Below are 14676 nucleotides of genomic sequence, written 5' to 3'. Positions count from 1 at the left end.
TCCTGCAGCATATTGCAGGGACCAGCAAACATATCCCTTCGTCCCTTGGACCAAATATATAATGATAATACTGTGCAGGTGCTCCAGAGCTGACTCAGCTGCTACACGGTCACGTTGTGCCTGTGAAATGCAATCCATCATTACATTTAAAGCGCCTGCTTGATTAATATTCAGTATTTAATGTCAACACCGATAAATTAGGATTCAGAAGTGTTACACTGCAGGAACTGCAAACAGTGCTGCAGTGGCGATGGCCTGGGCTAGTTTTGTGAGATCTGTTCATTCAAGGGGAAATTCACAATTCAGAAATACCAAAATATATGTATGGTGTTAACTACCAGCTGTGACCTCTTGGGGTAACAGTGATATGTCTCAATTGAAGGAACTAAGGGTTAAATTTCCAAATGGCTATGATAATTTCTTCTCCTGTATAAACAGTACCTCTATCCCTTAGCTTTGCCACCCATATTTGCAACAATGCTCTAATTGTGGTGTTACAGGTATACAAGGTATACTGGATTTGGGAAGTACTTTGGCTTAAATAGTTTTAAACATTTACTTCCCAAGTGCATAGGTTTCTTCTTAATTAACTTCCTCAAGAAAATAAAAAATTACCATGGCATTTTCAATCTCTCTTGGTCTTGTAACATTTTCTGATTTGAAATATTGTTTCTTTCTCTTCCATGGACAATTTTTTCAAACAAATCTGCCTTTTCCCCTAATGTTTACTTAATGGTAACTCTTTTTTTTCACCTTTGCTTCAGTCCTACATATGACATATTAAGCAATTCCCTTTAGAGCTACAGTTTGAGACTCAGGAATACTTAATGGCCAACAGACTCTTCCCTGGTGGAGAATGAGGATTCAAAGGAAACATTTGAGATTATTTCACTTTCATTATTTTTGTTAAAAAAAGTTTGCACCTTGAGGTGTCATGAATACCCCTTCTTGATCTTCCTTTGCCTTGTCAGACCTGGCCAGCACAAGCAGCTGAGATCTTTGCTCTATTTTCCCTGCATCTCTGTGCAACACTTTTTTAAAAAGAGGATATACTATTATATTTTTCTAAGCCTTTCAGACTGCTGTAACATGATCAGGATTCTCCTGAATCTCTATGCATTCGATCTCTTCTCGTTCCTTCCTTTTGGCCCTTTTCTTTTTCTTGTGGTGCTTTTTGGAAGGTGGGAAAAAGGTTAGAAAGACTGGCAAAATAACAAAACAGTGCAGAAGTGTGCAACTGCCGGCAAGCAGCAAGCATTTGAACAGTGTGAAGGTCAAGTTTGAAGGCACAAAGAGAAGGGGGACCAACCCAATAAGAAAGGAAGAAACGTTCTGCAAAATGGCTGTCCCATGCTCTTGGAGGGAGTTCTTTATACACTGAGTTCGGGTGTGCTCAGTAGCTAATACAAATGTATAAAGCAGGGGTGCACAGTGATCTATGGCAAAATTCAAAGTGTAGATAAGGCACAGTATAGAAATGCAATCCATGTCTACATTCCATAAGGTCATCAAGCCAAGGACACCCAGCTCTATTGAGGTGACACTGAGAATTAACCAGAAATTTCCCAGAGGGTGGATAACCAGGAAGAAGGTCAGTATTAACACCAGCAGGATGCCAAAACCAGAAATCAGGACAGGCATAGTTACTGATAAACCATAGTGGTCCATGAAAACAAAAGTAGGGTTGAACACAATGAACTTGATGCTCTGTATAAGAGAGAGTGGCCTCAGCTTCTCCAGCAATTCCACCGCTTCCCTCTGTGTGTTTTCACTAGTCCTGGCCACAAGGTACAAACGAGAAGCAATTATGTTGTTCTCATCTCCAGCTTTGGAGAAAATGATGTCATTTTTGAAATGCTGGAACTCTGGCTTTTTTAGAAAAGAACTCTGGAGGATGCTGATAAACTCACTTTTGTTGGTTGCACTGATGTTATCCACTCGAAGGTATTGGTAATACTGTTCAATCCAGGACATGGTGTTGAACCCCTGGCTGAGTGTTTTTAGGTCTTCTTGCACAGTACCATTCCAGTACTCCAGAGGTTCGTAGATGTAGAAGCCTATCACAGGGCTGTAGTTGCTGAAATACTTTTGCTGTATGAGGGCATAGGAGACGCTTGGGGACTCACTGGCAAGAAGGTTGATGATGTTAGCTCCATCATTAATCTGTAAGCACCCCATAAAGGAGAAAGAGGCATAGATGAGATACAGTATCACCACAAATGGCTTGACGTAGATGTTGGTAATCCACTCATTGTAGTGCTCTCGGAGGAAATGCTGGATAAAGTGGTGCTGGTACGGGTTGGTCTCGTGGTGAGAAGTGTGCTGATGGCCATCATTCATCATGGTCTGGAACCACACAGGTTTCCGGTCCAGGTATTCTGCTGAGGGGATTTTACAGCAGAAGATGCTGTGGTACCGGTTCTGCTCCAGCTGGCCAGCAAAAACCAGGCAGGAGCCAAAGAAAGAGAAGATGTAGAAGTAGTTCAAGAGGATGGAGACACACATGTTCTGGCAGAAGACTTTTACAGCTTCGATGTTGGTGAAGGGGCTTGCACCCATGCCAAAGGCTATGAAATACAAGGAGCTCGTCATCGTGTAGGAGACCATGACGTCTGAGTAGGCATCTGCTACTCTGTCCTTGAAAGGCAGATTCTCTCTGGTCCGACGCCATCCTGAAAGGAGTTCAAACACTCCTTTGGTTCCATGACCTAGAATGAGAAAATGAAGTTTATATGTCTGCATATATCAAGAGGGGTCCAGTCATCCCCCAGGTGTTTCATGCTCCAGCAGTAAAAAAATTTTGTCTGCTGAAATTTGTTATGTTTTTGTCACCAGTTAAACAAATGGAAAATTGTGAAGTGTCTATCTAAAGCTAAATACCAGATTCATCTGCAGGTGCCTAAATTAACAGGCCTGATATTCTGAGACTCTCCATGCTCAAAAAAAAAAAAATGAAGACACTAATTGATTTTAATGGACATTGAATTAGTTCCCAAATGGACTGCAAATAAAGGAGAACATGAAGTTTGGTTCAAGTCCGGGGTTCATTCTAGAAATTCTTTGTGTCATCCTACTACATCTTTCAAGGTTTAAGGGCTTCAACTTGAAACAGTTAAAAATATAAGTAACATTTTCTTCCAAAGAGTATAAAGATTATTTGAGAAATGAATGGGTATGACCAAGAATGGGACTACTTGGCTCTTCATACAGGACAAAGGAAAAATTATGCTGTAAGTACAAATAACCAGAATAATTTGTGTCATTATTCTCTGCCTACTGAGTGAAATTGGAACTTCTCAGTGATAGTACATAACTTTGCACACTGTATGAAAATTGACATGTTGGTGGAAGTGATGGAGAGAAGAATACTGGCTAAGCCATTGTTCCACATTAATTGTCTAGAAAATGTATGGGTTTATTTTCTCTGGTTGTCTGTGTTTCTCTCTTTACTATCCAGAGCTCCTCCTGGTGACAAGGAATTCCCTTAGCTCATGTGAGAGGACACTCAGAAAAGTCAGATGTGGTCAGTGCTCCATGACAGGTTCTGGCTTTTTATTCCATTCCTAACTATTTTAGGGGTATGATTTTTTAATAAACTAAAATGTAATACAGACTCATTTTCATTTTACTTGTCACAATCACACTCTAGGAAGTCTACAGCTATTAAAATTTATGACAGAACAGTAAAACATAAGCTAATCTTACTGGAAAAGGTTAACAAACAAAAGTTATGTATAATGTATACATATTCACATGTGTATGTTGAAAAGAATATATGCACACGTGCACATTATTTTCTTTTTTTTTTACCATTAGAGAATTTCAACTTGGGGGAAAATAAAAAAGCTAAGATTAAAAAAAAAAATCCATCCAAAATGGTTTGGTTTTCAAATTACAATTAAATTTGGCTTTCAAATAATAATTAAAACAATTAAAAGCACAAATTTGAATTTGGATTAGGAAGTGCAAAATTCTCTGTGCATTGGATCTAGCCCTGGGAAAATTCTGGCCAATGTAAGGAGACATACTACTGAGCAGAAAAAGAAGTAAAAGTAGATTGCAGATGCTTCTGCCTCTGTCTGTGGGCCTTCACCCTCTGTAGTAAAAGAATTGCATGAACCAAAGCAGGCACGAAGCAAGTTTTCTTTTATTAAACCCAGAAATATGACAACAGGAGATTTGCAAATAATCAAGTGTGTGCAACGAAAGGTCTGTTGAGCTTGTCCTTAGATTCAAATTTTTTGGATTCATACAGCTGCTTATGTTGCCCAAAGCAGACTCCTGACAGCTGTTCTAGACAGGGAAAATTACAGCATAAACTGTCAGGTTCTGTGAATGTTACCTGCTTTACTGCAGATCCATGTCCCCAGTGAAAGATAAACATACAGTATTACAGAAGTCTTGCAGTTAGCAAAAGGCCTGTGTGGAAATGCTGCTTTCTTATGAGCCAGCATCTCAGTTCAGGAGGGACCTTGAATTCCCTGGTAAGTTTAGGGTGAGTTGTTCAAATTCTCAAGGCACAGCTGTCTTGCACACTGTCATTTTTGGGCCATCAAGCAGAAAGAATTGGCTCCTTCAGCTGAGCAAATCTGCAGAACCAAGTGACTTGAAGGCAATTTTTACATGTTTATAGCAAGTGTTTAAGTGTCTTGCTGGGTGTGGCCCAGGCTGGCTGGTCACCACTTCGAGTGCATATGTCCTGGCATGGCTCAATTTAATGGTACAGGAATCACACCACCATTTAGGTTGGAAGTGACCTTTAAGATCATCCAGCCCAACCATTAACCTAGCACTGCCAAGCCCGCCACTAAACCATCCCCCTCAGTGCCACATCCGCACAGCCTTTAAATTCCTTCAGGGACGGTGATTCCACCACTTCCCTGGGCAGCCTGTTACAATGATTGACAACCCCTTCTGTGAAGAAAATTTTTCTAATACCCAATCTAAACCTCCCCTGGAGCAACTCGAGGCCATTTCCTCTGGTCTTATTGCTTGTCACCTGAGAAAAGAGACCAACCCCCACCTGGCTGCACCCTCCTGTCAGGAAGTTGTAGAGAGTGAAAACTAAGCCTCCTTTCCTCCAGGCTGAGTCCCCCCAGCTCCCTCAGCTGCTCCTCATCAGACTTGTGCTCCAGACCCTTCCCCAGCTCCGTTCCCTTCTCTGGGCATGTTCCAGCACTGGAAAGAGTGAAGCAATGTTCTACCAGTTCTATCAACAATTAACAGTAATATGGACTTTTCTTATTCCAAAATCTCACTTATCTACCCTCTTGCAAGTTCATGTTCACAGTTGCACCTTTGCCATTTTTCAATTGCTATTACTTTATAAGTGTTAGCATATCACATTCTCAGTGATGACTACCAGGGTGCATTTAGCCTTGGGGTAGGTACACAATGATTTATAGAGAGGGGCTTTATTGCCAAACACGTGTGGAGAACTACCCAAGAGTATGCACTAATGTGTGTGCCCAAACTCATGATAACATTCAAAATTAAAACCCTGTAATCAAGCTCTAGGCTTTTTTTGCAAATAAAACAAATAGTGTCTTAAGGGAAAAATTATTGATATTTTAGTTTCTTTGAGTATCAAAATTGGCACTGATTTTCTCATGATTGTTATTATACCAATGTCAAATTTCCCCTTATTCTCCTTTTACAAGTAACTTCAGTTCTATCACACAAACACGGGTATTGGGGAATACAGTGCAGTAATTCCTTTGCTGACACAAGAGGAAATCTTTGCCTGATCAATTTCCCCATGTCATTACTCTGATACCAAGTTTTCCAGTCAGCCTCTGTTGCTCTCCCCAGATAAGCAGGTCTATTCCTTTCTCCCAACAAGGATACATATCTATTTTTCATGAATGTTTTCTGGCAGTTCTCAAGATTCAGACAACACAGTCACTCTATAAAATTCTGTTCCTTCAGCTTCATTCCTAATGCCACAACAACATTGACAGTGGAGTTAAGTTCACTGACCAGTTCTACGAAGGTTCAGAGGGCCTTTGGCTCTGGGTCAAAACTGCCAAGTTTCTCTGGTACTAACATGACATGAATGAGGTACAGCAATTTTTTATTTGCTGGACAGGCAATGGCCTATGACTGCTTTGAAGGAAAGGAGACAAGAAATTTTTATCCCGTCGTTTGTGAGTGTAGGAGAGCAAGTAAGGGAGGCTGCAGAGAAGACGGAAATAATAATGCATTTTCTGCCTCAAATTTAAAAACAAAAGATTAATTATTAGCAGATATTTAAAATAAACTGGAAGAGAATAGGGATAGAAACAAAAACAGTGAAATGAGAGATTAAAGGCTACTTGATTGAGTTAAATTCATTCAACCTGGAGAAATGAATCAATTAAAAGTTAAGCCAAAGCAATCTCTGAACAATTAGCAATCATCTCAGGGGATAAATGTAGATGGGACGGTCCAAGAAGAATGGAAAGAAGCAGCAAAGTATCTATCTTCAAAAAGGAGGACTGGGGCACTGTTTTGAAATGGGGCATGATTTTTTTAAATTGAATCATAGAAAGATTTGTATGGGAAAGGACCTTTAAAATTACCTAGTTCCAGACTGCTGCTGTGGGTGACAACATTTAAAAAAAATTGGAAAAAAATAGGGTGAATGCCCTGGAGAATAAAACCAGCAAACAATGGCCTGTTATTGGTATGTGAAAAGCATAAAGAGAAACTGAATGAATTGGACTTTTTCCCCTTATAGACTGGAATACAAGTGAGGACTCAACAACATTCAATATAAAAAAGGTATAATAAGGGCAGCAATCAAGTCTATCTCATTTCTACTTGGAGAAAGAGAAGATATCACTAGTTTCATTTTCAAAAAAAAATATCCCAAAAACCATTTAGATTAGATATCAGAGAAAACAACTCTCTTTAAGCTTCATTAAACTTTGGAGCACACTATCTAAGAAGGCCGTAAAGTCGCTTTCATTGCAAGTCTAAAGGTTAGATTAATAAATGTTAATGTAGGTGCCGGGTGCAGGTAGAAAGGGGCTGGGGGTGTTGGTCGATAGCCGACTGAACACGAGCCAGCAGTGTGCCCTGGTGGCCAAGAAGGCCAAGGGCATCCTGGCCTGTGTCAGGAATAGTGTGGCCAGCAGGACCAGGGAAGTCATTCTTCCCCTGTACTCGGCACTGGTGAGGCCACACCTCGAGTACCATGTCCAGTTCTGGGCCCCTCAGCTCAGGAAGGACATTGAGACGCTTGAACACGTCCAGAGGAGGGCAACAAGGCTGGTGAAGGGCTTGGAACACAAGCCCTATGAGGAACGGCTGAGGGAGCTGGGGGTGTTTAGCCTGGAGAAAAGGAGACTCAGAGGTGACCTTATCACTCTACAACTTCCTGGAAGGTGGAGGTTGGTCTCTTCTCCCAGGCAACAACTGACAGAACGAGAGGACACCGTCTTCAGCTGCGCCAAGGGAAATTTAGGTTGGATGTTAGGAAAGAGGTTTTTACTGAAAGAGTGATTAAGTTCTGGAATCCTCTGCCTGGGGAGGTGGTGGAGCCACCATCTCTCAATGCGTTTAAAAAAAGATTGGATGTGGCACTCAGTGCCATGATTTAGTTGAGGTGGTGTCAGGGCATGGGTTGGGGTTGCTGGTCTTGAAGGTTACTTCCAGCCTGGTGATTCTGTGATTCTGTGATCCTGTTGGTGCTGGGAGGCAGATTCCGTTCAGATCTCTAAGGTCTCTTACTTTAGTACCATCATACCTAACTCTGTCTTGAGATACTTTAGAAATTTTAAGCATGAAAAACAATCTGTCTTCGGTATTTTCTTAACCAAAGCATGCCCATTCAGCATTTAGCTGTTGCCTCTGCCCCAATCAGTCAGCTTCTTTGGATAGGAATTCGATCTGCATTCACAGCTCCACATAATAGCCACTGATGCCCCAGTCTGAAGCCATGAGGCTCTGCTGGAAGGAGAGCTGCTGGCTGCTGCCAGCTTTTACAAACTTTCTAGGAAGGAAGTTCAGGATGACTCTGCACTTTTTTTGCATCAAGACATAAAGAAGATTATTTGCTGCAATAGGTGATTGCAGTCAGTGTGGTGACAACCTGGGTGTCTACATTATATTTCAAACAAACGAAGTGCCATAGCACAGCTTTACTCAGCATTTCTGCACTGAGAAACGAAATTGTTATATTCAGTTTTCATTAACATCCACACATGTAACTTGCTGTGTATACAAAGGACAAACAGGCAGCTTTCTTTTAAATCATAGTGGTGGGAAGCAAGTATATTTTTACATAATCTTTGCCATGAGTCTACTGGAAATAAACTTTACATTATTTTGTCTAGAGGAATAACTGTTCTTTTTTTTTTTTTTCTCTTTTTTTTCCCCTGGGAATAGGCAATTCATGTCCTAGAAAAACTTGTCTAGTTTTACCTAATAAATGCCCCATAATAGCAGGGGCCATGATCATTAGGAGCATACTGAAGTACAGAATCATGGAATCATAAAATGGCTTGGGTTGGAAGGGACCTTAAGGACTATTTGATTCCAACTCCATTCCGTGGGCAGGGACACCTTCTAGAGCACGTTGCTGGCTCTCTACACTCTCTTACCCAGGTTTATTGATTTGAAAACACACTCCATTTTAGAGACCTTAGGTTCACATCATCACCTTTTTTACAGAGGAAAAACTTTGCATCTCAACACACTGCAGTGTAGAATGCATTTGTTCTTGTGCTAAATCACTAATATTAGTATCATTAATATTTGTATCCCCACTTACATTTAAAAACTGAAGCACAGAGATTAAGCAAATTAATCACAGTCACCAAGGACTGTCTGCATCTCAGGGAGGGAAGAAGCAATAGAAAAATTATTAAACTACTTCTTTATAAAGAGTCAGTAAATCGTTAGGGATTTGGATGCAGAATGCAAAGAATAATTGAAGCTCGGTCATACTTTAGGTAGCAGTAGGAAATGTGTACCTTAATCTAGATCCCATTCCATAAAGGTAAATCTCAGACAATGCATCCAGCTAAGAAGTGGACCCTAACCACAACTCTGAGTAAAGTAATTCCCAGCTTGATTAAGAAGAAGGAAAAGATAGAGTACATTTTTAAAAACTAATCTAAAATGTAAGTAGGAAAAAAATGGTTTTACTTTCACATCTCTCTAGGTGCTTGTAAAGTGATTGTAATTGAATTGTTCACATAGTTGGGTTGTTGACCATTTTTTCTTTATTTAGTTTTGCCTTGACTGTTGTGCTGCTTTAGTGGTAACTGGGAGGGTCTGATGAGGCAGCTGAGGGACCAAACCACTCTCACAGTGGTTACTGGTTTACTCTTTCTCCAGAATCTTAGTACTAGAGGTAAAGTCAGACCTCATCCTACCAGTAAGATGCCTGGGATGGTTCAGACTTTGGGGATAGAGGGTCTAACTGTGGAAGTGATGCACTGATGAGTAGCATTGTCCAAAGGGAGGAGCGCCCTTGAGCCATTGGAATTTCCAGTGGTATTATAGTATTTACATCTTCTGAATGTCACAGAGCTTGCAGCAACTACTACATAAAGTCCAGTCAAGATCTCCTGCTCAATCTCCTGCAGAAATTTTGTTTTCACTAAACCTATACTTCTTTATTTCATTTGGTACATGGTATTTTGTGATATTTAAAAGCATTTAAACAGGGAAATTAAATCCTTTCCAAGTCCATTCTTCCGTGAGGTGACTACATGCACAATTTGTTCTCTAACCAGATTTATGCAGAAATGCTGACAGAGGGGTTTTATACCCTGCTGTGCCTTTCTCTGTTGAAGAGTGTTCAGGGTAGAATTCTTCTTTTAAGTAACAGATCCATATCATAATAAATTGTCTAATTTACAAAGCTGGGTTTTATAGGAAGAATGTTTAACCAAGAGCAATGAAACCTCAGCCAGCTGAGCCATCGTCTTTAGTGACAAGGACCTCAGGGAAATCCCCAGTGCTGCACAGGAGATTTCATTATTGCTAGATTTTAGCACTTCAGATAAACATAGAAAATGCACTTAAATCTGTCACAAATATCATCAAGGAAGTCAGTTATATTTAATAGATATTTTGATTTCCTTAAAAATATTTCTGTCAGACTATGGCCACTTTGCCATAGGCCTGAACACATCAATGACTTCCAAATTTTGGTGTATCCCCATTACAATATGAACTTCATTTAAAAAGTAACAGTACATCATAGGACATTCATGTTAAATATACAGACTGCCTTCATGTGTACTCCATGCAATTGTATTTATTTCTGCTTGCATGAGCATTTCTGAAAGCCTTTTAAATAATTCTGGGAATTTCCAGTGAGACCAAAACATAAAAGAGTTGGTCTCCTCATGGGCATTTCAGTGGAGCCTGGCAGACAGCAGCACCATGATTGAGGCTGAAGAGCAGTGAGGAGAGAGGCAAACATTTGATTCTGTCTGGAGTTGGCTGTATAATTGCATTTCAGAAAAGCTCAGTATCAGCCTAATACTGCTCCCATGAAATTCTGCCAAATTCTCGACCACAGCTGCAGCTGTAGCTGCCTGTACAAGAAGAAAATGGTGTAATGATGTAGCAGTCACAGCTGTAGTTCCTCCCTTGCCTTCCAATATCCTAAGAAACACCAACCTATAAATCAGATTAACATCAATCTGTTGGAAACATAGATTAAAAGTGGTAGTTCATGTTCCCTCTTGAGTTAATTTGTTCCACAGTCCTTGACAGCCCCCTCACTCCACTCTTTCCAATCCACCTCTAAATAAATGTCCCAGACAACACACAGAAGCTCAAACATAAGCAACTATGGGAACTGAGCTAAATGCCATGGAGATAATTTACTTACACATCACATCCTTTTGGCACATCCTTGATCTTTCATCAGTTTCTGTCTCTCATTTTGCAGGCTCTCAAGGCAAACACTGTTATCCATGTTTACACAGAGACCACCATGTGGGACCTTGATCTTGATTTAAATTAAGAATAATTAATGCTGGCAAGAATTTGGCATCTCTGATTCTGAATCTTATCCAATTTTGGATCTTTTATATTGAAAGGACCTTTCCAGGGCTTCCCCATAAGCATCCCTGGGTAGAAGCCCAGGATGAGCCCTGGAGATGAGCCAAAGACCTGCTGGTCTAGACACAAACATGTTTCTAACTGAACTGTAATGACACCTTTTTGTATTCAAGGTTCACTTGCTAAAGTTCATTTTAAGGTCGAATTTTACAACTTTTCATGCCTAGAAACTCTTCTTCTTGTTTGAAGGAACAGAAATATCAAATAGCAACCCCCCCCCCGCGTTGAAATAAAGCTGAAGATGGAGAATGTTTCAGTGGATGTGATTAATAATCGGGCTGCACACCTCATTAAGGGAGATTTACATTTGAGCTAATGTATATAAATTACATTTGTGAAAATTGTACATAAAGTTGGAATCCTGCTTAGTTTTCTGCTGTGCTTAGCAATGAATTAAAACGCTTTTCACTGTTTCTCATTTAAGCCTTATAATGAACATTGTAAGTAAGAACTGCACATATGGAAACTGCTATTTATTGATGGGAGTTTAAGTGACATATAGAAGACAAGATAATGAATTTAGATTAAGTCTTAAATGAATTTATTATATACTTGTTTATGCTAAAAGCATAGGATGGATTTGTGACACTGATCAGAACACTTTATCACCTGGATGTGATAATCCAGTAACATCCAAAAGAATAAGGTAATAGTGAGACCCAAGAAAAGAAAATGTTTTGATTAAGTGTAGATTCTGGCATCCAGCAAAAGTAATCTATACTTGAATCATTATAGAAACAATATGTTTGGTCATTTGCTGCTTTCTTTCAAGGATAGAGCAAGAATAGATTCTTTAAAGAAAAGCAGAAAAATGGTTAAATAGTTGGAGAAGTAAATAGTTGGAGAAGTAAATAGAAGGTGTGAAAGAATATATGTCCAAAAAATGATCAGTGCATTTGTAAGTTTGAGCAAATGAAGAGAGTGAAGGAGTATTTGAAGGGAGTGGGACAAATTTCTGGAGTTTTACCCATGAGACAAGTATATAATGTTATCAGTGGTGGGACCCAGTAGTGACAGGAGAAAACTTTTACCTTTCAGTGACAAGATACATTTGTCTGCACAATCTGAAGTTTCTGAACTATAAGATTCCAGGCATAACAAGCAATAAGCAAAAAAGTTCATTCTTCACTTTCCCCAGTGAAATTATTCATTGTAACAACTAACGTCCCCTTCCTGGAGCAGATGGAAAATCACCTGGGCAAAGCTCTCTGGGGATTTAGCTCCTGTTGAAAGGGACATAGTTGCTCTGATCATGAATATTTTTCATAAATTCCCAAAATCTAATGGGGCACCATCTTATCACTCTGACTATAGAGCTGGTGCTGGGGTTGATTTGAAATACACTAAAGAGAGTGAGTGCTGCATCTTGGCTGAAGAAGCTCATTTTCAGTTGCTACCCCAGGGACAAAGTTCTAGCTGAGTAAAGCAGGGCTAACTTCTACCTTGATAGTTACCGGCTCACATCCTGTCAAATTCCTACACTAGTAATTCCTATTTGGAAATTACTCCAGCTGGTGACACTGTGGTGCAGAGCACAACACCTCTGTTCCTCCCCTGGTCACTGAGATTTCCACTTAGACTGCCTATCTTGATGTAACAGCACACCTTTACCGCAGTGAAGAGAGAGCTTCAGAGCAAAAGGAATGAACCTGTCTGCTGACCGGGTGATATTTTTAACAGTTGTTAGTGCAGGATTTGCTGACATTTGTTTACTTCAGAAAAGGGATGGGAAGGCAGAGAGGGAGGCGACATTGGCCTTTTGTTCTGTTTGCTGGGAGTGAAGGATATACGGGGACTGACTCAGCAATTTGAAAAACAGTATTAAATCTCCCTCTCCCTTCCCCAAAAGCCCCATTCCTGCACTGCACAGGAACGTGGAGGAAGGCTGCTCCATTGCCAATGCCGAGCCTGGGACAGCATTTGGATCATTGCAGCTCCAGGGCTCTGGCTCAGGCTGTGCCACCAGTGGTCCTGCTCAGGCTGGGAAGCATCCTCACATCCATCTGCTCCAGAGTCACAGGCAGCTGCCAAGCAGCCGATGCAGCGATGTGGCTGCTGCCCTGCTCTGTGAAACACAAACTGTGCTGCTCACACAGCAACACTCCGGGGGAGCAGCAGCCCTCTACCACATTCCCAGCGTGTCCCTATAAATTTAGCCAGGTTCCCAATACAGGATGTGTAAGTTAACATATATACTGTTTATCACAGCAGTGACAATGATGTGATAAACAGTATATATGCTATAGAATATGCATAGATGGAATGCTGTAGATGCAGGAATTGATTCAGACAAGCTATCAAATGGTTATAAAGGTGCTTAGCACTCTTCTACATGGCCAAAAGCCTTTCCTTGGACCTAAGGTCTTCCTCTCACTAGACAAGGGGTTAAAAGCAAAATGAACCAAAGAGAGAAGAAATGACTTATCTGATGATTGGAATAAAATAATTCTCCTTAAACTTCGTTGTGCAGTTCTATTGAGAAATGAAAACTGTAAAACGTATTGATGCTCTGCCTGCTGCTCCACAGCTTGCAGCTACACTTGTATCAAATTTGTTCAGAACCCTGTAACACTAATATGGACCATTCAGGAAGTTATAAGAAATTGCACACATTCATGGAGGAAAATTGCATGGAAAGGGTCATTAAAGTCAGAGATAACATATTTAGGTGCACAAGTCAATGAGCCAAGAAGCAGCAGGAGCCCGGGGGAGTGTTTTGGGAGAGTATGACTTGATGCTTGACCTGTTGAAATCCTCATTTTTAAAGCACTTGCCAGTGGTTGCTATCAGAAATAGGATGCTGAGCTACATAAACCCTTTGACCTGAGTCAGTCTGAATGATTTTGTGTTCCTTTGTATTCATGGGGTTGACTGCATTAAGATCCAAATGCACGAGAAGAATGAATTAAAGTTGTGCAGCTCTTCAGGACCTTAAATCTGGCGTTTAAGTTTTTGACTTTACTATTTTTAGTATTGTAGCAATACCATTTAGAAATTTGTCTTTGAGTTGATACAAATACTTGCCTCTTTTACTGCCTGGTCTCAGCTCCAGTTTACCCTTGGCAGTTGTGCACAGCAATGATTAAAAATTGATTATTTTGCCGTGGGATGATATAGCAGTGCATGCATCGATTCCCTCCTGCACTGCATATATGAATGAATGTCATGACATCTGTGAGACTGTTATGGGTATTATGCCAATTCTATGGCAGGGAAATTGAGGCAAATGAAATCTAGTTTTAAAGTATCTGGCTTTAAACTATCTAGTTTTGAACTATCAGAAGGATCCATCGGTGAGCTCATGGCATTTACCAGCCTTGTTGTTCTCATGTAGCACAGGATTTTTATTGCTATTTATGTGCTTAAAGTCTGATATCAATCAATATATGCAAATGTCTTACTTTGGGGATTAATACCTTGGGCATTGGACCAAGACACAGAAGTAAACCATACAAACTCATAGACATCTGTTAAAATATGTTTCTTTCCCAATTTTTAAGATAGCACATGACTGCTGCTTTTCCTGCAAGCCCTAGACTCCTTCCCTCATTGTTTTTCAGCCTCTCCAAGAGTCAGAGCTGGCACCAATGAAGGACTCATTCCTTGCAT

General features: G+C 40.3%; 1 protein-coding gene across 2 annotated transcripts in view; it reads right to left on the bottom strand.

The window, feature by feature from the left end:
• Positions 1–1074: 1074 nt before the first annotated feature.
• Positions 1075–14676, bottom strand: part of PTCHD4 (patched domain containing 4) — an 80809-nt gene continuing 67207 nt past the window's right edge. For both annotated transcript variants that reach the window (XM_069008643.1, XM_069008644.1), the window contains exon 3: positions 1075–2708. In XM_069008643.1, coding sequence (XP_068864744.1) covers positions 1075–2708 — 1634 coding nt within the window. The remainder of the gene's footprint in view (positions 2709–14676) is intronic.

This window comes from Aphelocoma coerulescens, chromosome 3 (assembly GCF_041296385.1).
Source record: "Aphelocoma coerulescens isolate FSJ_1873_10779 chromosome 3, UR_Acoe_1.0, whole genome shotgun sequence".
In the NCBI taxonomy this organism is placed as follows: domain Eukaryota; kingdom Metazoa; phylum Chordata; class Aves; order Passeriformes; family Corvidae; genus Aphelocoma; species Aphelocoma coerulescens.
The sequence above is the reverse complement of the archived record's forward strand: the minus strand, read 5'-3'. Positions and strand labels throughout refer to the sequence as shown.